General features: G+C 41.0%; 2 protein-coding genes across 2 annotated transcripts in view; one reads left to right on the top strand and one right to left on the bottom strand.

Moving 5' to 3' along the window:
- The window catches only part of LOC139741805 (ankyrin repeat and SAM domain-containing protein 1A-like), a 37,830-nt gene extending 14,146 nt beyond the window's left edge, over positions 1 to 23,684 (bottom strand). The window contains exon 1 of the mRNA XM_071652390.1: positions 23,221 to 23,684. Within this exon, the coding sequence (XP_071508491.1) occupies positions 23,221 to 23,395 (175 nt within the window). The 5' untranslated portion in view covers positions 23,396 to 23,684. The remainder of the gene's footprint in view (positions 1 to 23,220) is intronic.
- Positions 23,685 to 23,887: 203 nt separating this feature from the next.
- The window catches only part of LOC139741806 (GDP-mannose 4,6 dehydratase-like), a 103,487-nt gene continuing 102,427 nt past the window's right edge, over positions 23,888 to 24,947 (top strand). The window contains 1 exon segment of the mRNA XM_071652391.1: positions 23,888 to 24,212. Within this exon segment, the coding sequence (XP_071508492.1) occupies positions 24,141 to 24,212 (72 nt within the window). The 5' untranslated portion in view covers positions 23,888 to 24,140.

Here is a 24,947-nt window from a genome sequence, read left to right on the forward strand (position 1 = left end):
ATATTCTGTACATGCAGAAGATGAAGCGTATATTATGCAGGCACAACAATCATAAAAACAAAACTTGTCTGACATCAGTCAAGTTTTGAAAAAAACGCACGCAACATTTTTTTATTTTTCAGTGGAGGATCATTGCATTTTTACATTTCTTATGTTGTATACATATATCTCTTGTTTTGATGTACTGCACGTGATTTGTTTTATTCGTTTGTATTTTGTAGATTGTTATGAATTCTATGCACGGACCCATTGAAAAACAGCGTATGCGGAATAGGTCTCTCCGTGTTAAAATGAATGAATGAATGAATGAATGAATGAATGAATGAATGAATATATGAATGAATGAATGAATGTATGAAAGAAAGAATGAATGAATGAATGAATGACTAAATAAATGAATAAATGAATGGTCTACAGACCAAACGCATAATTCTGTGATATACTACAATGTCTAATACATAAAATGTAAGAAAATACATTTTGTCATTATACTTTCATATTCATCCAACCATGTATGCACCCTTTATAGATGCATTGTCTTTCGAGTATTTCATCCTAGCCCGATGTATTGCGGGTCATGCCTGTGAATGCCATTGGATATATAAGTCATTTTTGATAGACAGTACCAAGTGTTGAAGCCAGACTCCAAGTAAGCAATCATGCCATTGCAATTACCCAACAGATGTGCCAACGCCCCGCTCTTGTTCTGCTCATTGCGTAATTAATGACACTTGATGTGTATAGCTATAAATGAAGTAGGTCAGTCTCATTGGGGTTGATGTTTCGATTAAGGACCCAGTCATGAATTTGTTTTACAGAAACATGTTCCCACACTCTTGCTCTTTTTCCGTCAATCTCTTCTTCTATCACTCCCCTTCTTCTCAATCTCTATATATGTCTATCATATATGATTAGTCGATATATTTATGTCTATATGATTATCTGTCTGTCTATTCATCTGTGTATGTGGGTTGGTATATATTGTGTAGGCATATGTTCCTCATTGTTCAAGATCATTCAGTTTTCAGTGGGAAGGCGTTTTGAATAAAGCCCAATCGAGACTGTGCGTCGACGGATGCGGCGGTCTTCAAACGAGGTATGGAAATACCACCGGCAAACGCAACCATGCGAGGGAAAGTGATATTAGATGCCCTAAATAAGGATGACTTTAAATATAGAAATGAGATGAGAGTTTTCGGTTTCTATCATTCATGCACGGCACGTGTATTTTCAAAACTGAACATTAATCTATAAAGCGGCTATTGAGGTTATTTGTAGCGTCACTCCGACAGGGCGAATAATGGGTTGACACGTACCGGGTGCGAAGAGGAGTGGGAATTCCAGACAACGTAACATGATTATACAAAGAGATCCCACGGAAAACGACCAATATTGTTTACATGGTGCATATAATCCGAACGTTTAACATTAGACATGCCGTTGTTAAATATGGAATATAATCCTCTTGTAAGATTCGCTCCTCTCTATGTGCATATTAACACGCACACTACAATAATGCACGTACATAAATAAGCTACTGAAATAAATCAACGATATCAACGCAAAACTCCATTCTGTTTTCAAGTAACTGATGTTAGAGATAGAGTAAATGCCATTAGACAGTGCTTGAGAAGATTCAGTTGAATTGCTTAATGTATCTATACTATTATGTATTAATTTTAGTTTGATGGATGGAAATAAAGTATTATTGAATTGAATTGAATTGAATTGAATTGAATTGAATTGAATTGAATTGAATTGAATTGTTAAAACCGAAAGGGAGGTGTACAAGTTTTGGAAATGTAACATTTCATGCTTGGAGGCATAACGTGATGATAGTCGCAGTTGCGTAATTGGCCAGCAGATGAGCTGATGATGCCCTTTAATCTCTACCATCTCCCATTGGCCACGCTCCTTTCGTGTCTTTCATGATGAAATGAATAGAATAAAGTCTACAAACTCCGTAATAAACTTTCAAACTACACGGAATGAACTTTGTCTTTTAATCCAAATGATCGTTGCTTTGCAATAGCATATGACTAACAAGGGTTGGGGTATTGTTGTTAAGCTATCAATTGTACAAACCTATCACAGAATTATAAGCAGTGATATCATGATGGAATATTATGACATATAACGGCGTATGAGATAATTGATGATTATGCCTTAGATAATTGAAATGTGATTATCGTCACAATGACATGTAACTTCAGGCTAATTGTAATTATGAGTCATACTCTGCAACTTCGCTTGTTATTTCATATTTCATTTTTGCCGTTACGTATATCTATCCGATTTTTTTAGCTTGCATCATCAATGATTGAGCTGTGGATTGTGAAACAACATTGTTTTTCTTTAGACTCCAGTATATTTCTTGCTTCATTTCGATCTTCCTCCAACATCATCCTGTCATTGATCATTTGCATGCAATGTCCAATACATCCCTTCAATGATTTTTGGATTTTCGTCATTTTCGTTACAATCTCATTAGAGAAATGCATGACATAATATTATACATGAAATGACATGACATGACATGATATGATATGAAACAAGACTCAAAATGTGTTTGTCACACATCACGAAAACAAACGGTATATATCACACTTCTTCTTTTTTTTTTTACCGCACCACTCATTTTGGTGGATTTTTCCACCATTGGTTCCTTTCCATTGGTCGACCTTCGGACTTTCATGAAGCTGTATTAGTGAGTTTGATCATCTTTCTCCGTTCCTGTGCTTCTGCCATCCCTTTTCTTGATATTTTCTCCTTCTATCGTCTTCTTTTTCTTTTTTTTTCTTCCATCTCTAATTGGCTTCTTGGTTCTTTCTATCTTTTCTACCCCATTTCTCAAGCTGTTATCATTTTTATCTATAACTCTGCTGATACGTACGTGTAATCGTGTATAGATCCTTTTGTTCAACAAAGATACGTTTTGGGATATGTTACTTGCATGTTCTTTACTGAGTGATCGTCTTTTGTTCAATGGAAATAAGGTAATTAAATAGAATATAAATGAATTGAATTGTAGATCTCAATCACGACATACACATAGAGGTGACCGATCTGTAGATCTCGCTGTGTCACACTCTGTCGATCTATCAATAGCTCTTCTCAACATGGGCCATCGAAACTATGAGTACAGAAAAGCGATATATATATGCAAGTAGGATAAGACCTGCGCTCCGACTGACCTACGCACGCAGTTATCGTCTCCACACGGCTGCCCCTCGGTTGACCCGCTACTCTTCCGCGACGCCCCGAGTCGTCAGCTGACATCGTAACTCTCGATCGGGGCTAGTGGCTGCGGCTACCGGTGATTAATAGCGAGAAATTGGGGCGACGCGTGCGGACGAAAGAAGCAGCGCGGGCATTGGATTCTCTCGGACAATTGCCAGAGGATATATAACCCTACACCGCGGAAGTGTTGACCCTCGTCTCTATTTACGTCCACTCAAAGGGGACAGGGTCATTAAAATATGCATGGGCGCAATGATATTCCAAGAAATTCTCCCCTCCCTCCCCCCTTGTTTGATTCTGTGAAGAAGTATGGCAAAATATATATTTGATTTGTGAGTCACGGAAGGGCATGCGTTAAAAGTAACTCGAGCTTCCGCCATTTGCTCACTTAATCCATGAATCATCATCTCGTAAGAATGATTGGATGAAAGAGGCTGTACAAGTTTGCTACATTTTTATCTCAAAAACCACCCGTGGCAATAGTTCTCGCAAGAATGTGTGTGTGACGCCCTTCATGTACTGATTCAAATGAACAAATACTTGACTTTTGTCTGTCGACGAGATCAACGTTTAGCCAGAGAGACAAATTGGAGGTGAGAAGAATCATGACTATGGCAAAAACCCGGTTGATCGAGGAGCACGTCATAAGATGCTGTATTTAACATGCTAAAATACTGCTGTTACCAGGCACGACAGCCACCACGCAGTAAAAAGGCTGGAAAACGAGAGTGAACCCAGGCAAAGTTAGTGATGCATCAAATAAATTTGGCTCGAGCCATTTTGAACTCTCCGTGACACGTTTCGGATATCAACACCCCTGGCTTTTTGCCTGGTGGCAGACTCGACGCCCTTCTCAGATTTATGGCGCGCGAATGCCCACTTTTTCCCCTCTTTCTCTCTCTCTCTTTCTCTCTCTTGTCTTTCTCTCTTTTTTCGGCCCCTGTATTTTTAAACACCAGTCGCCGCTGCTGGTCACTGCGTATCAAAGTGGTCGTCGGTTGCTAGCATATAGCATTCCATTCCATTCGCATTTCTACGTGCATCTCAAATGATGTCGTTGATTAATGGGCGCACCGACGGCGCACGCGCGAGGGGTCGCGGTGGAGGCTATTGACCTTGGCCGAGGTAACGATGCGCCACGGCTACGAAAGGTCGAGCTACGTATAATTCGCCCAACCCCCTCCAGGAGCGGATTGTTAGAGCGTAGTCTGCGCGTGCAGCCGGCCGGTGTGCACGGAGAACTTGTGAACCAACGGCATATTCCACTTGAAAGACTTCTACTCTTGATGTAAAGTTCTTGTCATCGTCTTTTCTTCTTTTGCTGTGTAAGTCAAAAGTACTGTTTGCAATGGCAAACATCATCATCGGATTCTGCGAAATCTGCGAATCAGGGGCGCCTTGTTGTCGGAAATGCACGAATAATGGCGAGCACCTTCGCAACATCGGCAAATTCGTCAAAAATTCCATGGCGAGTTGAATTGAGTAAAAACATATAACACAACCTTGACGTTGATAAGTTTGTATGGCGAGTTGAATTGAGTAAAAACAACACAACCTTGGTGTTGATAAGTGTGTTCAATAAGGGATGCTGTAGATTTGGTCGAGGTGGGGGTTTGGATTCAGATTGTAACTTTTGGCGAGATAATTGTAAACCTCTTATGAAATATTAAAGAGCATACAGTTCTAAGAGGAATATAAAGTTTATTTGATGAAAATTGATTTTGAAATGGCTGAGATATCCAAAAAACAAATTAGAATAAAGTGATACTGATAAAAGGTGGGTCTCACCTTTTATTAGGACCTCTTTGTTTGTTTTTTTGTTTTTTCTTATATCTCAGCCATTTCAAAACCAATTGTCATCAAACAAACTTTGAATTCCTCTTAGACGTGCATGCTCTTTCATATTTCATAAGAGTTTCTCCTTATCTTATAAAAAGTTGGAAACTTAACCCTCATCTCAACCAAAACTATAACCATACCTTTCAAGACAATGTACATACTAGGGGCCTAATTGTACAATACTACACAGTATGTTATGACGAGTCAGATCCTTTCGTGCTCCATTTACACAAAGTGTCTTTACATGTCAAGGATAAACTGTGCGTCGACATGATGAAAATGATGGGAAGAAGAAACGGTGCCGAGGCTGGCAATAGATTGAAACAGTCTGACGTCATTCCCAAACATATTTCGTCTGACGTCCTGAAATATTCCAGGGGATATATTGCATTTTATGGCTAGAGAACCATACTTGGAAATAGCGTCATTGTTATTGTTGTAAAAAAAAAAAAAAAGCTGAGGGTTGAGGCATAATTCAAATTTATCAATCAGTTTTCTCTACCATAAAAGAAGGCCAACACGAGGAGGAGCAGTCTGCCCCGGAAATCTTTTTTTTTCACGCCGGTGACAAAGTATATATGCTTATCCCATAAAGTTCTGAAAGAAATTTCCGGCAGAAATCATCATCTTGCGATCATTCAGTTGGCAACTCTGAATTTCACTGCATATCTTATATTGGAAGAAGATTATTATGGAACCGTTTAAATCCATATAATCTCAACAACTGTCTGTGAAAAAAAAATGACTACAATACGCGAATTTGAGACAAACGGAACCTTGAACTTCTAACCTGTCTCGTAAATTTCATAATCAATTATAAATGCAGGAATTATAAATCATTTTAAAGCCTATCGTACGCCCTTCCTACATCCGATATAAATGTCTACTAATCATAAATGCTGGGATCCTGTGAATATTCTGTAACATAGACAAACAAAATGAAATGCACATAAACGACGAAGGTATCCAGTAAAAGATGTCTGCTTTTTCCTCTACGTTATAAAAGACACACACACACACACACACACACACACGAAAACGACGATGCGTAAAATTCATGATCAATATAATACAACGCCGAAAAACAGAAAGTTGTTTTAGGGAATTGATGGGTTAAAGGGATAGTATAGTTGTGGTTAATATTGAGCTTCAAGTTCAACTTTTTGTAGATTGTGAAAAACTTCTTACGAAATATGAAAGACCATACTGTTGTAAGAGGAATTCGAAGCTTATTTGATGAAAATTAGCTCTAAAATGGCTGAGATATCCAAAAGCAAATAGGTCGTAATAAAAGATGGGACCACCCTTTATTAGGGCCACTTTGTCTTACTTTGTACATGTTGTATTTGGATACCTCAGCAATTTCGACACCGATTTTCATCAAATAAAATTTTGAATATCTCTTAGAATTGTATGCTCTTTATCATCTCGCAAAAAGATAAAATCTGAATCCCTCACCTCAACCAAAACTATGCCATCCCTTTAAAACCAGATATTCTCTGAGATAGACGGTGATGAGGATGGCAACCTTGAAGCCTGCATCCCAAGGCTGGTATAGACAGAGTGACGACGATAACAGGCCTGCATGCGCTTACCCTCGGCTGACCCGATGGACTCGGTTATCAACAATGCAGTCCCTGCATCATCCGGTATTTTGAAGTTGAAGCACCTTCTCCTCCTCCTCCTCCTCCTTCTCCTCCTCCTCTTCCTCCTCTTCCTCCTCCTCCTCCTTCTCCTCTTCTCCCTTTTTCTATCCCTCGTCCTATCTCTCATTCAACTCTTCCCCCTCCTCTTCCTCCTCAGCCTATTCCTCCTTCTCATATTTCGATCTCCTCCTCCTTTTCCTCCAGTGTTCCTCATTATCTACCTCCTTCTCCTCCTTTTCCTCCTCCTCCTCCTCCTCCTAACCATCTCCCTGTTATTTCTGCTATATTACTCTTCCTCTTCATCCTCCTCCTCTTCCCCCTTCCTCTCCCTCTTCCCATCCCTCTTTTTATTTCTCATTCAACTCCCCCTCCCTCTCCTCCGCCTATTTATCCTTGTCATTTCCCTCTCCTCCTCCTCGCTCCTCCTCCTCCTAACCATCCTCCCGCTCTTTCTGCTATACACTGTACTATTCCTCTTCCTCCTCCTCTTTCTCTTCTTATTCCCTTTTCTTCTGTTTTCTCCTCCTCCTCTTCCTCTTCCTCTTCTTCGTTCTAAAACTCATTACATATTTCACTTAGTTCATTCCCGTGTGATATAGCATATCGCACGCCTCTTCTGCCGATTCAAACACTCTCCATAAGATAAAATGAAGACGTTACTTTAAAAAAAAAAATATTACACACTGTCTGTGAGTACCTTGATTTTTATGGAAAACTATTGGTTATGCAACTTGTATTCATCTTCATTCTTCTTATGATTCCAGAGGTTCTTCAATTTCATATTTTGTTATTCCAATTCCTTGCACTCACGTAATGTGACGTCAATATAGTGATTTTGATTATGTATGAACTTTTCCCATCACTTTGGAAACAGGTGATTTCTAAGTCATGTGACTGCGCGTCAATCGCAAGAGGAGTGAGATATGGAAATTGCCGAGGTATTGGAGTACATTCGCCACCATTCTAAACTCACCTGGAAACATCCAAATTTGATTAAATACACAAGTCATAACTATACATGCATGTACATTGAACGCATTGCACAAGGTGTATTGAGTTATATACCGAACGTTTGTATGTACGTCGATACAACTTACTGTTTATCCTCGGGACTGCATTTAACAATTGGATATTTACCGCGTACATGGCGTAGTTAACCAACAAGAAAAATACTGGTATTGAGACCAGCGGACAACAGTGTACTGGGAAACCAGAGACATTCGCTCCACGAAACTTTTGCGAATTAAAGAGGACGGACTTTTTTTGCCGCATGAAGCTTTCCCAAATTGTCGACCATGAAAAATTTACGAGCATAATTCATTGTACATTCTGTAGATAAAAACTTTCTCGTGCATTTTACTTTTGCGCATCTTGGCTCCTCGCGAAAGTTTCACGCACGCGAAAATATCTGGTTTTACATTAGTGTCCCTGTGCAAGTTGCCTTGAAGTGCATTTCGACACCATTTCTAATTTGGCCTCAATACATCAAACAAGTATAGAATGGTATGTAGGTTTCATCAAAATCGATAGATAAACAAACTTATTATGATATTTCAAGTATATACGGAAATGCTGGAAATGGGAAGGAATGCTACAAAAGCAGTGCTTGTAGGGTGCATTCCCCCACACGTAATACATCCAACTGATACGGACCATACTGTTTGTCTCATGTCGCGTGACTTTATTCACTATACCGTATAATACATTTGAATATGACGAAGACTCGCACTTGCAGATCTACGAGATGCCTTAAAAAAATCATTATTTTTGGCGGTGGTTTCTGACAACCCAGTGATGTAGCGGAAATAGAAACCCGTAGGTACTCATCACCATGACAACTGAGAACTACCTATTAATAAGTACTACAAAAAAACTCTCTCTCTCTCTCTCTCTCTCTCTCTCTCTCGCTCTTTCTCTATCTATAATGTCTATCTATCCACGCTTGCATAGAAATCTCTCAGTCATTCCTTCAATCAAATTATCGTTCCACACTTGTCCATTTTGCCACCAATTTGGCAATCGTAGGGGTTAACGTGCTTAGCAGACGGTCTGCACTCATTGGCTTTCTTAGCGAATCATTCTTAATGCTGTCATGTGATCACGTGACAAATATACCCCTTCCCTCCCCCTTCCCCCTCCCCCCGAATGTAGAATATTTTTCTTTTAACTTTTTTTTTTTGGTACGGCTTTATAATTCCCGCGCAGTTGAGAATCTGAATGCCGAGATCCTACTCAACTGCATCTGCATGTTCATCGGCCCAAAGAAGCTATAGTGCATGATGTATACGAGACCAACAACAAATCATTATGTCGTGATTACTTTGAGGAAATCACTGAGCTTTTAATATCTAAGCACCTAATGTAAAAAGTCAAAATCAAAGAGAAGGAACATCTTCTATCCTGCATAGCTACTCACATTAATTTGATAATGCTAATGTGACGTCGAAATATCAACTGAACACCAGTTTGATGCCAACAATATGAAATGTGGCGGGCGTTTTCAAGACCCGTGAGTATACCTCAGAAGCAAGCCATTTTTGTAGCTGCACCTCGACGACTTATGCAGTACGATTTACAACATTAGAATACAACAACACACGATAAAGAATGAACTGATGGCAGGGATACACTATATAGTACAACAATTCATAGTTTCCTCTTTGATATTTTATTCTAATTTCGCTTCCCATATTGTAACTGTAATCAGTGCGACGCCCGTATGGAAAACAAGCGTGTGTGGCAAACAAGCAGACAAACTAAAAGGTAAAGTCAGGTAAGAAATCTACATCTTATGGTCAGAGATGTTGTCATCTTGCTCCTAAGAAGATCCATGCTTCCCATGTGCATTCGGCAAACTTTTGGGGCGTTGGTGGGTGAATTTTCTTTTTAAACTTCACAGTTTTCACCTCTCTTTGAATGTCTCGTGACGAATTTCACTTTCATTTTCTTCCCGCATGTGTCCCGGGTGACGAATGAGTCAGCCGACGGTTGCGTAGGAAAATCCAAGAGTTGTATTTCTCTCTAGTGCACAACATTTCTTGATATTTTTGTATTTTATTTTCAGTTTTGAGGGGGTGGGGAAATGAGAGAGAAAGATCAGGGGTTTAGCACAGCTTTGTTTGCTTTATCAAGAAGGGGGTAATTTGTCAAATGAGAAGATAACTATTTCGCAATATCGATAGCGATCGTAATAATTATTCTGAACAACCCTATAGTTGATACAGAATATTTCTCTATTATGTTTACATTTGTTATCAGGAACCCTGTGTAACGCCTTCTTTTTTTTAAGTCTGTGAGGTACATGTACAAAGGGCGTTATTATGTACTTTGTACTTTTCGCACTGTGTTTAGGGAATCATTGTATGGAGGAAAAAGAGTTAACGGAGGTGCGCCGAAAGGCACAAAAGTTTCGGCGTTTTGGAGTTTCAGATTGGCTCGAATGGCATATTATAGCGTCACAGCCGACATGGCCGAGAAAATTAAAAATGGCAGGCTACTACGACGATCTGTGAGCTCCGTGTATGAAACTTGAAGAAAACAAAAAACTGTTACGGAAACATTCCTTTTCGATCATGAAAATCTTTGTGGTCACATATCAGTCTTTCATTCAAGAACAACCCTTTCACTTTCGTGTTGTGAATCACCCGTCTGGCATTCTTCCCCTCACGTGCGCCGTGACCACCCGATCTCGCCTCGAGTCTTTGAACAGCTTATGGCCCGGATCAACCTGATTCCAAATTGGCACGTCAACTGACTCTAGCCTCTATTATTCAAAGGATATTGAGGTTGACCGCAAATGAAATGGTTTCATTGTTCAGAACACATTTATAAGGTCAGCGCTTGGCATGTGTGAGACTCAACGCCAATCATCACAGGGTATGTATGCTTAAAAAGGTACCTCGTACTGAGATTTGCCAAAACGTGATAATATGCAAAAACAGAATTAACTTTGGTCTCAATGGCACATCTCAACCTTTTAGAGAGCGAGAGAGAGAGAGATAAAGAGAGAGAGAGATAAAGAGAGAGAGAGATAAAGAGAGAGAGAGAGAGAAGCAGACAGACAGACAGTAGTGGACATGAGTACAGATCATTCACCAAATCCCAAACTATTTACGACTGTATTTTGACGAACATGTTAGTTCGTCACCTAATTTGGTAGCAGACATTTCACACTCTCAAGTTTATACCAATCAAGATTGCATGATGCATTACCAAGATAACGCCATTGATTCAAGATTAACAGAGTGTGGAATACAGTTGTATACTTCACATAACGTTGATAAGGGTCCGCACTTGACAATGAAACAAAGAAGAAGAAGATGAAGAGTGTGAAGAGAAAGAAGAAAGAGCAGGAGAAGGACATGACTTGAGGGCGATGAAGAAAAGAACTGAAGTTACGCCAAAATAAATCTCCGTCGTAGATTAGACAAGAAAAATGACACTGAAATTGAATTAAACGGAGATAAACGGAAGGGAACCGAGCTAAATCGAAACTGACCCTATCCATAATGTGTTAAAGCAAAACAGTGTATCTACTAACAGACACTTGAACCATGAACTCCAAAATTGACGACAACGCTAGTGCGACACGTGTTAACATCTCGATCCAAAGTACGTTTGGGTTACAGATCGCAGACGAACCAGGAACAAACGCCGCCGTCATAACGCATGTAGTTTGGACCTTCGAAATAAACCAGGGTCATAAATGGCTTATTCGTTTATTGTATGAACATTATATGAACGCCCGAACTCGAGAAGACACAAAAAACAATCAGAAGGGTGTTACGTCATCGTTACCCGATGAAATGCCATACAAATTGTGATTAAGCAAAGTTAAGAAGATATATTTGTGTAAAAGACAAATTTTTGAGAGAGATATATACAAGTATGTTTATCATATACCAACAGATTGTTTGATTGAACAAAAAGACAGAAATATAATAGCATGACAACATGTATGTTGCATATTATCATTGCTTCACTATATTCCAAAAATATAAACATTACTCTCTGTCTCTTTTTTTGTCAGAGATGTCGGGGGAAAAAAACCCTCTGAGGAATTATATCGGAAACGTCTAATTCGACTAACTGTTTAATTTTAGGAGCGTATTGATCTGTGTGTGTTCGGATAATTCATTAACGTTTTCAAAATCAGCATTTTTCATCATACACCAGTACAACATTACTTCCGAAAATTGCTAAAAAATCGTAACTTTTGCGGAGAACAACAGCTATAATGAATGAATCAACCAACCAATGATGGTAAACAGTTTATGGCGAAGTCACAATAAAATGTTTTCTAAATGTGACCCATGTAAAGAAAAGGACCTAACGGCCATACACCTCGGAGTTGTTAAATTTTTGTTAAGATGTGATAACTGATTAGAAGTAATTAACTTAAATACAAGTATTAGTGAAGCAATATGCATCGGTGCACTTGAATACCATTTGTTTAGCATGGTTTGTAAAAAAAATGGGAGGAACGTGCTAGATAGATAGACAGATAGGTAGGTGAGTATGCAGGTAGAAGCATAGATAGATAAATATCATATTATAGATAGATAGATGGATGGGTGGTTAGATAAAAAGATAGACAGATAGATAAATATATTGATAAATATAGATAGATAGATAGATAGATAGGTAGGTAGATAGATAGAAAGATAGGTACACGCGAAGTTAGATAATCGATAGATAGATAGATAGATAGATAGATAGATAGATAGATAGACAGATGCACAGGCCTACATACATACAACATACAAACATGTATACGTAATATACATACACACATAACATTTCATACATGCATACCCACACACATACTACATACAAACACAGATAATGTACATGTATACATATATACAAAACTATACCCACCCACCTCTTCCTATGCTCCCCAAGTGTTGCAAGTGATAGAACTTACACTTTGAACAAATGTACCATCTATCGACTGATATGAATTGTTGAATTTAATCATTAATCAGATTAAAGTTGACCTGATGATACACATAACCATGTATGGGAATATTTTCTGATATTTATGGCTCCATTAAGGACTCATGAATTGTCATTTTGTTTGATGAACATTCGTCATTAACAAATGTTTGGATAATTGCTCAATCGCGACTTTCATATCTCCCGTAAAAATTCCCATCTTTTCCCTGGCAATCAAAAAAGACGTTTATGTCAAGGGGTGACAGTTTATCTCATTGCTTAGTTCAGTTCCTATCATAGCCTGCATAAGCAAGCACGCTATTATATGCGCCATTTCGCACAATGAAACTACCATCCCGGCACCCAGCATCTGTCTAAAAATATCGCCGGGACATACCCGCATGTTGGCCACGGACTTTGATTGAAAAACAAACCATATTGAATTTCACGTGATGTCGAGTATGTAGGAGTAGGAGTGCGTGTGTGTGTGCGAGATGTATGACCGGCAAGCTATACACGTTCAAAGTCCTTTTCTCTCTCTCTCTCTCTCTCTCGTTTTTTCCCTTTTCTTTGTAATGGAAACCTTATCTATCGGAGTCGGGCTCGACACGGGCGATGCGTGACGCAAACGATATGTGATAAGACACTAGTTTTTAACTTGACACGTGTCGCGATAAAACACTTTTATATGGCAATAACCGAGGTATTTGGACTCATTAACTTATGTTAAAACCTTACATTACGGGCTAAGTCTTGGCCTCACCGTACATACCACAGTTATGACGTGACTGTACTCTCACATGAACTCAAGAGAAAGAAAACTGAGAATAATTTCTTCCTTGTTTACAGTGGGGGTGTGCGAGATATGAACATCATATTGATTGATATTATATTTGCAGTTTTAAGTGCGTACAAACAATGCGTAACATGAGCTCAACGTTTAACGATCTACATGGTACATATTATATCATCGTACTGTTGGTGTACACTCTTTATGAACTCTTTCAAACTAAATGCTAGAAGTTGGTATACGTACGGTCAAGAGGTAACATGCAGCAAGTGTTCTCCTGATTATTGGTCTCATTTGATAAGTTAAAGAATCAAGAATCAAGACTTTTTATTGTCTGATAAGATACCTTATAAAGTTCCTCATAAGATTTGAAAGCACCAGCTCTCTCTTCCCCCGCTGTCTATCTCTCCGTCTGTCTGTCTGTCTGTCTGTCTATCTGTCTCCCTAACTCTCTGTCAATCTATCTTCCTCTCCCCTCCCCCCCCCCCCCCCTCTCTCTCTCTCTTTCTGTATGTTTGTCTCTCTCTCTCTCTCTCTCTCTCTTTCTCTTTCTCTCTGAGAGTACATGACCTGTCCAAAAAGGGTATCGAGCTTCAGTGAAAACGCCAAGACATCTGCGTGGAAAAAGTACCTGGAGCCCCCAGGTGTGTTACCAGGTGTATTGGGGAACCCGCTAAGAGGAGGGCGCCCTAACCTTCCACCGTACCGGCGCGCCCGGTGGCAAGGATAAACATGAGGACATGGCAAAGACCGGTGTCGATTGCAATGCGAATAGCTAACCACTGTTGTCATGGTGATTCTGGAGGCACAGTGATCGCAAAAATCGACAACTGAGGAAATACTTTGCTTCGATTGCAATAGATGTTATATAGGGAAGTCCCCCTCCCCATCCCCCCCCCCAAAGTCACGTGCTGTGTTTGTTACAGAAGCAATGAGGAAGCGCGTCCAGTTTTGAATTATTTTATCAATTTCACAAGCATGTAATCAATCCTCGAAAGACAGTTTTGCGACTTTTAACAGAGTTGCATCCTCAGTTCGTCTACCGGGCAAGGACCATCACCAATGCCAAGTTGAATGGAGGTATAGTGGAACTTCTGTCGTTTAGACGGCTTGGAGTAAGTACATTCAAATCCAGTTTTAACATACCTTTTGATAATTGACAGTCCTTTTCATATTAAGCTACATGGTCCAGATAAACGCAACGAGTCAAAGAAATCTGGTAGTGTAAAATGGACATCAGAATGCCATGAGGAGGCCATTAAGAGAAAAAGAGTACAGACTCAGAGTTAAAATGTTTTGGGAGTGTTTTCCATTCATTGCAGGACACAAAACGCAGTCAACAAATGCTTTGCAGCCAAACTATAGATTTTGGTCTAAACGTAGTAGGAATCATAAATTGTTCGACTTCGCTTTCATTTTCACACCCATGACGGACAGCAGCATACAACGCAGTATGTGGAGTTTGGACTCGAATAAACTGCCATGACCAAGTGTGCACATTTGAATTACCGATATAAACATGCATACAGTACTTCCACAAGACTTACAGTTATGACCACGTGTATGTATCTTGCGAAATATTCTTCAAAGTCTGTCGAAAATTGTTCACTTTCTGTCTCAGTTGCAGGTCACTGGGTAAACGCTAATATGTATCTTCTTTTTTTTTCTACTCAAATTGCTGGAAAGTTACAGTGTGGGCTTTGTTGTCAGCAACACGATGGAAATTCTATACAGTAAATGGTGGTCGTTTACTAATGCAGTGTTACATGGCGCGCGTAATTCTGGCCCCTTAACCCGCTCTGTACCAGACGCAACTATACACACAGGATACAATACGAATGGGATTTGAAAGGTCTTGAAAGGATTAATCCGCGCTAACACCCCATCTCTTCCTGTTATGTCTGTTGCCCATGTCGTCTCGTCGACCTCTCAAAATCGAAGAATGAATAGGTGGTTCAACCAACCCTCCTATCACACACCAAGCCATTTCGGTTAATTCCACCCACCAAATTCACTCATTCGACGAGTAATGTGATTGCGTGTCTTTTTATTAACATTCTCACAGACGAGATTATTGAACTTGTCGTGTACTGGTATTATATAATCATTCGTTCAACCTACAGAGTTGAGTAAATATACTGCTCGAAGTCGTTCTTACATCACTCACTCACTCAACCAATCAATTAATTTTGTTCTGATCTATTCATCAAGTTTTCTGTCAGTCTGTCAATCCATCTATCTCGCCTTCTGTCGATAAGATTTAATCTCTACACGTCCCCAATTTAATGCGCAACCTATAGCTCTCACCCTTCCTATAACCCACTTCAACGTTCACAGCCGAGGAGTATATCAATTTGGCAGTTCATTCAGCCACAGCACTTGGGGTCGACATTACGAGCCAGATTATGTGGATGTGTATGTGCTCTCTAAAGCATGGATATCATCCCACACTGGTCTCTATCTTCGTGAAAGAGCATAATTACAAGGACACAGCGGACGACGGTCCTTATGGCATCGCGATTTCCTGGAAACCCTTTCATCCGAAACTCACGGTTAAAAATGTTCTCTCGTTCTGATGTTACGAGATCTCGTGCTCCCATGCCGCTGACGTCACATTCATACATTATACCGCGGACACGGCAACGGGCTGCTTTCACTTTTTTGATGTATCAAACGTTGAACATTCTCTTTAACTCGTTGCATCAAAAACATGGTATTTTTTTTTTTTGGTCATAAATCTAATACTTATGACACGTTAAATTAGGCAAGGAGTTAATTTGTGTTTGCTTGCGCGTGTGTCTTCTTTTTATATGATGTTTGGGTACAGCATTTAATGTTCGTATGCCAAAACGTGCTATCTGCACAGAATCAAATCAAATATCATGACACTTACTTTCACAGTGCGTCGTGGGGTAGACACACAGTGTATCAACCATAGCTTACCGGATTCGGAAAAAAAAAAAAGCACAACTGAGGTTAACACGGACTACAGAATACAGACATTTTCTTCCGAAAATAGCTGGTCAGAAATAGAGAAAGAATGAAGTCAGTATTGTCCGAGTTTAGAAACCGCGAAGGGACGCAGAAATTACTCTTCTGCTCAGTTCTTTTCACGAAAATATAAATGTCCATAGAATAATCTTCAAAGCTACAATAATGGTTTCCATGTCACCTCTATTCCTCCCTCTCTCTCTCTCTCTACCCCTTCTCTCTTTCTATCTATCTATCTATCTATCTATCTATCTATTTATCACACACACGCACACACACGCGCACACACACACAAAGAAAAGAGGAAAATATTGACAAGACTGATTCAGGACGGAGAGGGGGAGGGGGGGGGTGGGTGAGCTGAAGGAGTTTGGAGGGTATTCGACTGAGCGGACGGATGGGAGCATGTGCGGACGTTCAACGCCAACTCAATTCCAACACAGACACCGACACACACATACACACACACACACACACACATTACATAAAGACGCGATTGCCCGTACGCACACATATTCATATACCCGTGCACACATAACATGAATGTCGGTTTGACGATGGATCGATAGCGAAAGATGCCGGCGTTGAGAGCGCCGAACACGGAGCACGGCAGAGCGACGCGCGAACAAAATTACCTTCCTGTTATCTCACGAATTTCACTGCCGCAATCTAGCTCTGACGGTAAATTCGCTGTTGTAAGACCCCAAAGTAGATTAACTGCCGTGATCATGCAAAGTCACTGGAAACGAAGAAACAAATGTATTCTGGAAATTGTTTCAGCCATCCGATGGAAAAATTGTCAAAAATCATCATGCTGCCGTTTTCTCTGAACAATACAAAATGCGAACCACAAGATTAATTCAGACGGCACGAATAGGCATTTGTGCTGTTTGCGTGATCGCGGCGAAGTCGATGAGGAATGTTGGGTTTAGAGGAAAGCGGAAAAGAGGGCACAGTTCAAATGACTGAAGTCTCTCAAAAAATGATAAAGCTGGGATCATTTGAAGCAGAATCGCCCCAAGAAACGTCGTCCTGTCACTCCCAAATGCATTGTGATAAAACAAAGAAAAGAAACAAAACTGCCACACATAATGCATCCACGCACATTCTATTTATGTATTTTTTGGCTTTCACAGCTGAAACTGAAAACAGAAAAGGAGAAGAACAACAGCCAATGCAAAACCTCAAAGTATAAAAATAGGAAAATTTCACTCAAGGAATCATCAGCTGAGTAATTGGTGTCAAAATACTCGGAAGTTGAACATGGCACGGAGCCATTTTGGCAATGTGTACAAACGTGTCGGCTACGGCAGAGATAGAGTTAAATCAACAGACAATTCGGAACATGAATGGATGTGCAAATACTGCCATGGTTAATACATAACCCTGAGAAGGAACGGCTCATGGCCCTGCATACATGCATATCATAGCGGGAGAGCAGTGAGAGGTGAAGATGGCTGTAATGACATGCCCATCTTGGCGGGGAATTTATCATGCAGTGAAAATGATGCGGTAAAAGGTGATCATGGGCGTACAGAATTAAACCAAGTATAATATATTGCTAATCAAGATCACTCCGTTCCAAGAGGATGATTTTGCGTAGGTGCTATGTTACTTATACGCGAATGATATAAGAATGGTGTATGTGTGTGTGCTATCACCCGAGACAAAATCAGCAACAAAATTTAAGCACGGGAGAAAATGATCGAGGTTATATCATCAAATCACAATATGGACTGACACGGTGCAATATTGTCGTCTGTCGAAAATTGTCATCGGCCAAAACTTGGTTACCATGTCGGGGGCATTCACGATGCCTGGGATGACACGATGAACTCTTTTGACGCGAAGCTGACAGCGTCGAAAGAGACCAGACAGTGGTGTTGGTAATCAGATAACGAAGATGACGCATTTGGACGCATGGTAGGGAAAGAAAGAAAGAAAGAAAAGAAGACCCCTCCATTGATGTATTGTGGCTATAAACAGCAAAATCCCTGGTGGGAACGTTCGTTTACATCTTGTAAAGAGAACGGAGTGGAAAGCAGCAGGGGAAGACGCAAATATTTTCAGTGACGAGTGACTGAGCTACCTTTTAGGAATCATTGCGTTGTGTTTCTGCGTTTGGTTCTTGTTTTGATGAGGAAGACGTGAATGTTTACGTCAAAAAGAAGTTATTGAGGGTTTGTTGAAGTCGCACGCAAAATCATGTCTCAACTACATGCTTTAAAATAAATCACGTGTAGAAGACAATGACCAAGCAGCCATCACCGCTGGGTAAATGTCAATTTATTCCCGTCTGGGAACATGAATTAAAAATGAGTGCCAAGTTCGGCAGTCATAAAACGGTGAACACAACGAGCAACAGAGGGCTATCGAAGAACGCATGCAACACTTTACAACACCACCATCACCACCACCAACTACAAAGATACCTTGCATAGAATTTGCCAGAAATTCTATCGCGTCGACAGAAATTCGTCCTGACGGTCTTACCCAAAAAAGAACCACATCTAAGCAAACAACGCCAGCACTTCGAAATCATCTGAACTGCGTCACTATCGAAAGAATAAGCAGATATAATTCCGAAGTCGGATACCGGCGATCTTACAATAGATTAGAATCTGACAGAGACAGAGTATGAAACTTATAAGGAAAACATTTTATGACACGTTCAAAATGCAACAAGCTAGAGAATTTTCTATTTTAAGCTCAATCTGACAAGCAAGGAGCATTTCACGACCACATTGAAGACAATCACCCATCTGATATGACATTCCTATGGCGTTTCCCAACATAGTATTCTTGGTCACGTGACTGCGATGTCACCTGAGTAACACTCTACATTTTGAGAAGGGCTAGAAGGACGTTATTCTTTTTTATTTCTCGAAATAAAAAAAGAACCCGATTTGATGCACCAATGATGTGACACGTGAGAAACGTTGTAAGAACACAGAAACATTGATTAATGCAGACAAAGCGCGGACGAGTGCTCCACGTTTTCGTGCTATGAGGACAAAATAAGGAATTCCTACCAAAGCGGTGCCGTGGCTAGTATGTCCTAGACAGCTTTCAGAGGTCGCCCTAGGCCGCCACGCCGGGTGACTCATTGACTCTTGAGTTGACATTGACATTGATCTGACATTCAGCTCTCCCCAAATCCCTGTCTCTCTCTCCCTTTACCGTAATCTCTTCCAAGCTTTACTTTTGATTTCATATCTTTCATCTTCCATCAATGACAAATTTCGCTTGGATGTAACTCAGAGAGAAGTTCAAACCTACAGAATTGGAAAAAGGCCAGATCTGTTGCAAGTTCGACAAGGCAAGGAAAATACACTTGTATTCATTTTCCTTTTTTTTTCTATACACCGCTATATTTTCTTTTCAAGATCTTTGTCATAGAGGCAGGGCATTGATGGAGATTTCCTGGAAACCCATTTATAGCTTGAGAATGAGATGGCTGCATCATCGTCTGCTGCTGGTGATAAACAGAAAAATATACTCGGTTGGTTGTGGCGGACAAACACTCTTCCTTTCACCCCATCGACATCCATCTCCGAATAAGGAGAGGTAGGAGGAACGCGTGAGGCGCAAATGTCGTGTTTCTCGATTCTCCGAATTCTGCGGTTTTTCTGGATTTCTATAAGACTTAATACGTCATCGACAACACACGGAGGATGGCAAGACGGCTCTCAATCTGAGCTACATTTCTGTTCTATTTCATTGGAAGCTGACCAAAGAGTGAATGTCTCCGTGAAGATGCTTATTTTTTTTTCGTCATGAACCTTGGATGGAAAGCAAACATTTCGTCGCATATTATATGGAATGAATGTGTTTGCACATCTGCATAGCAAACAAGATCGGGCTCTAGCGTGGTCAGCTTACGGTGGGAGGAGGGCTGAAAACCACTATACCAGCAGCTGCCAATTTTGATATCTTCCCGACAAAACGAAAATTCGCACATGCATCTTTGTCGAAGGAGAAGCGACAGAAATCGTCAGGAATGTGCACGCTGAACATTTCAATTTCCACTTGTTTCACCCTCTCCATGTCTTTGTATATATTCTCTCTCTCCTCCTCTCTTCCCTTTCTCTTTCTTTCTCTCTCTCTCTCTCTCTCTCTGCCTAATTATAATGCCAAGATACTTGGAGCTACCTAAATGAGTCATCTGCTCGTTGCGGTTTTGCAGACGACGCAGAGGCAAGGATGTATTCGCTGGACATCTGACAAGAAACATATCAATATTGAAACCATGGTGTTTCACGAAATCCCGCGGACTAAATTTGAAGGGAAGGGGATTGATGAACACTTTAGGCATTCTATTTTGCTTGAGTAAATGAGCTTCAATATTAGCCCGACAATGATGATGGTTGCCTAAGATCATACTAAAATGTCGTGATTTTTTTTCCCTTCACGACGTATCTAGCACTCTGGTGGTGTTTTCTCAAATTCGTGAACGCTGTCGTTGCTGCGGAAGAAAATGCAACTTTTTGTGTTTGACGGAGTGATCTATCCTCATGTTTCAGGAGTATTAAATGGATTAGGAACACGTGTTAATTGACATTTCTCTCTGTTAAATAAGAACAACTTTCTTGCAGCTAATTGGTGCCGATTTAGGGATGGTACTCGAACAAAATGATTGTAGGATTTACGGCTGAAATAGAAGCTCGCTTAGTATATAAGAATGAATACTTTGAAAGTTTTGTCAGCGACGAAAACATATCTGCTTCAATTGTGTTGTGTTTGTAAAGGGGGGGGGGGGTATATGCCCAACAGAGGTGCGTGGTAGAGGCGAAGGGTTTCGAAACTTCCAAGTTTTGCAACATCAAAACTACAGTCACCTAAAGCCATGCTGGAATTTCATTCGGGGAAAACCAGGATAAGGAAGTTGCCAGCGGAATCGTGAAACTTAGCGGCATTATTCTCGAACAGCGCAATAACCCAAGGAAGCGCGTGAAAGAGTAACCGAGTAGTGTCGATGTGAGTTTACAGTCGGACCGGACATCCATATTCAAACGACCAGATCTAGCTACTTGTTGATATGGCTGCCATCGGAGAAGTGCGATTTTTTTATCTCTCAAGCTTTCCAGAACTTTGCCTCCAAGAGAGAAAACTGCATTACAAGATGTGTTAGTGAATGATTATGCTTTAGTATGGAAACAGAATGTATGCTTTAACCCATTGTGTCTACGCACAGTTTGGCCCAACATTGCCATTCCATGAACCCACCAAAAACAAGTGGTAAGGCTGCACTTGACTCTGTCTCGATGCTGGCAGGGGAAGAGTTATACTGAGCTGAGAAACCAGCAGCTAGGTTTGAAGGGAACCTCACGATACAATGTGGATGCCGTGCTTGTCCAGCTCAATGCAGCGTTTGTACAAAGTTTTAGAGGCCATTGGAGCCCAAGAGCTGCATGTCGCTGGCCGTCCGACGAGCAGCCCTTCTCAGGCGGTGTCCGGCGGCAGAACGAGATGCTTAATGCGGGAGTAAGTGCAGAAAAAGAGGAGAGAAACCCGGGAACGCACGGGTCTACCGAATAGGAAACGCGTATCACTTCTCCTACCTTATTTCTCATCATCTTTCCACGCTGATTGACAAGGACCAGTCCCAAACAGAGGCAGAAATTTCGGTTGAACTTTTGACCCCTGATCGGCACAATCATACGGCGTGCGCATAATAGGGAAAACCGGCGATTTTAACCCAAATTTTAGACCGAAACAGAGGGGTGACGAATTGACTATACAATCGGCAAAATATTCAGCCATTTCGAGCTGATTTTTGTTCACCAAGTCTTAAGAATTAGCCATCTAAATATGCTAATAGGAGGCAAATCGGCCCGTCCGTCATATGGGCAGATAGAGAAGTTTCTAAGCTTTTGTATGATATAAAGATTGTTGACAAATAATGCTTAACCTAGAAAAATTCGTTAACTTTCCTAAGACATATCTCTGATACCTTTGCCTTCAAAAACTGGGTGCCGAACATTGCACATTGTATCGTCAACAGGGGTATAAAGTCGGACGGGTCCGGACAAGTTCGGCCAAAAATCACCCACGCGTTACGTTTGAGATGTCAACACGCGGAGTACATGTCTATCTATCCAGTGCACGCGAAAAAATTGGAAATATCCTTGGTTTTTCGAAGATATTCATTAAAAAGTGAGAGTGTTATATTCTACAACATAATAGCCGCAATCGTACAAGTAGCTGCCGATAGAACACGCGCCTCAAATGCGCGCTATAGTGCACGTGAGTGTCTCTCGCTCCAGCCCGGCATTTGATTCAATACAATATACGTTGCTAAGGCCATGCATTCGTTGATTTCCTGCATTACATGCAAGTCAATATTCACAACACAGAGACACACGACAGACACAGACGAAATATGAAGTCAGTCGAGAGAGAAAAACATTGCAGACTCATGTGTGATCTATTAACTTATCTGACACACTTTTAGCTCTTCCTTGGTCATATATTTTTCAACATGGCTGCCATTAGACTATGCTGATGACGTTTAAGGAAATTCGTAGCAGCTGAAGATGCTACGATCACCGCTTCCTTCGGAAATCTACTGCTAAGCGCAGCCCAGTGCTGCATAGGTCCCCAGTACACACAACATCGGCAGGCACGAAAAAGATGTTGCGTTCAATTTTTGCCGCCTAGAACTAGCTCCAGTTTGAAGGCCATGGTTGATGACAGTGAGCAAAAGGAATTCCCCCCACGCCCCCCGAATGTAAGCATGCTGTTGATGAAAAGCTGGGGGATGAAATCACCACGTACCTGCGTGTAAGATGAGCTGCCGATGCTCTATGTCCTCGATACCCATTTCAGTCAGATCTTCCTCGTCGATGTTGCATATATCTGTTTCCACGTCAAATCCTTTAATCTTGAATATTTCAGCATATTGTATCAATCCAAGAGGTTCAAGAAATTTCCCTATTCCAAACTCGTTCATGATTGCAGCCGTTCCCTTGCTCGGGTCCCTCTAGATCCACTGCTGTATTGCAAATGATAATCTATGCTTGGTTGCTGGCTGCGAAAATTTGTTCAATCTAGTTTATTCCTGTCTTCCTCTAGTCGTGTTTGCCACCAAAACGCCGTGAATGAAATGTTTTTGTATCGTTGCTCCACCCCTTTATGATCCTCTGGAAGCAGCCGGTTGGTTGGGGTGCCGACAGGGCCTTTTCTCTGGGCTAGGATACACCATGACGTAATAGCCAGGTACGCTACCGACTCTGACCTGCCTCGACACGTCCATTTTTAATAGTATGGTGATATTATGGTAATATAGCAATGTATGCCGTGACGTCATAAACAAGGCGCGCGAGCCGCGCGCAAACATGAATATTCATTCAATAGTAGGTCGCACGTGTACGTGTGTATTGTGTGCGAGTATTTGTGTGTACGCTCGCGCTTCACACTCACCAATGCAACTTGTTCAACACACACCCCGCAGAGTAGGGGTGCGCTGTACCAAGGTAGGGCCATACCACGGCACGCATACACACCGGGCACACACACATACACACACAGGGGTTCAAATACGTGGACTCCCAATATATTCACATACTGCTAGTCAACGCTTCGGCTCGCTTCCTACTCTACAACGTGTGGGCAGTTGTTGCGTACGTTTGGATCGGAGAGACGAAGTGAAACCCAGCTGTGTTTTGATCGCTACACTGTAAACTCTCGTATCAATAATGGCTGAAAATGGGTCGCATCACAACGGTGGGGACCGAAAGGTTGCTCTCATCACAGGGATTACGGGGCAGGTATGTTTTCTGCAGGTTCAAGACATTTAGTATATTGCTGAGACTGTTATGTGTCTCAGGATGTAGTTCATGGATTCGTCCACGACGCCTCAGCTCCGACGCCGGGATACACCGGCCTACATGCTCGGGTCTTGACCGATGAATTTACGCAAACACCGGAAAACCTTCGCTCCCATACAGACCTGTGTGTTATTTCGTTCGTTCGGTCTTCGACCTGAGATGCGTGCAGCATGTGCAATTTGTCTTGTTGAAAATATGCGTGATTTTGGTTGTGAATTACTCGTAGACACATTGTTTTTGAATGCTATATGTTTAAGTCAAAGCTTCAAGTGGTCTAGCGGTGCTTCTCGATCTAGTTCGGTGTTGTACAACCCTGCCGTTTGTTTTACTAGAAATTTAGCCCTCACATCCCCACACCTTCATTTTTGTGTTGGTTGGTCTTATTTATGACACACAAAATGCATGCAATGTGCAGCCCTTGGAAGCTCCTTAACTCATCCACATTAGCCACGTTCTATTTCCTTTTTGGTCTACCCCTTTTTTTTAAATTAGATCTAGAAGTACAGAACTTACTTTCTTGAAAATAAGCTGGCCTGTGACATCAATTTGGATTGACTCAAGAGATTTCTACATAAAGACAGAATATAACTTAAATTTAATGCTTTTGATAATGTGTGTTTTGTGCCAATCACAGTTAGAAGGTACCCCAGGTACAGGGCAAGGGCTTTGTTTGTT

The sequence above is a fragment of the Diadema antillarum genome, unplaced genomic scaffold, assembly GCF_040938485.1.
Source record: "Diadema antillarum isolate AM-2024a unplaced genomic scaffold, OU_Dant_1.0 seq00000954_RagTag, whole genome shotgun sequence".
NCBI classification, from domain to species: Eukaryota; Metazoa; Echinodermata; class Echinoidea; order Diadematoida; family Diadematidae; genus Diadema; species Diadema antillarum.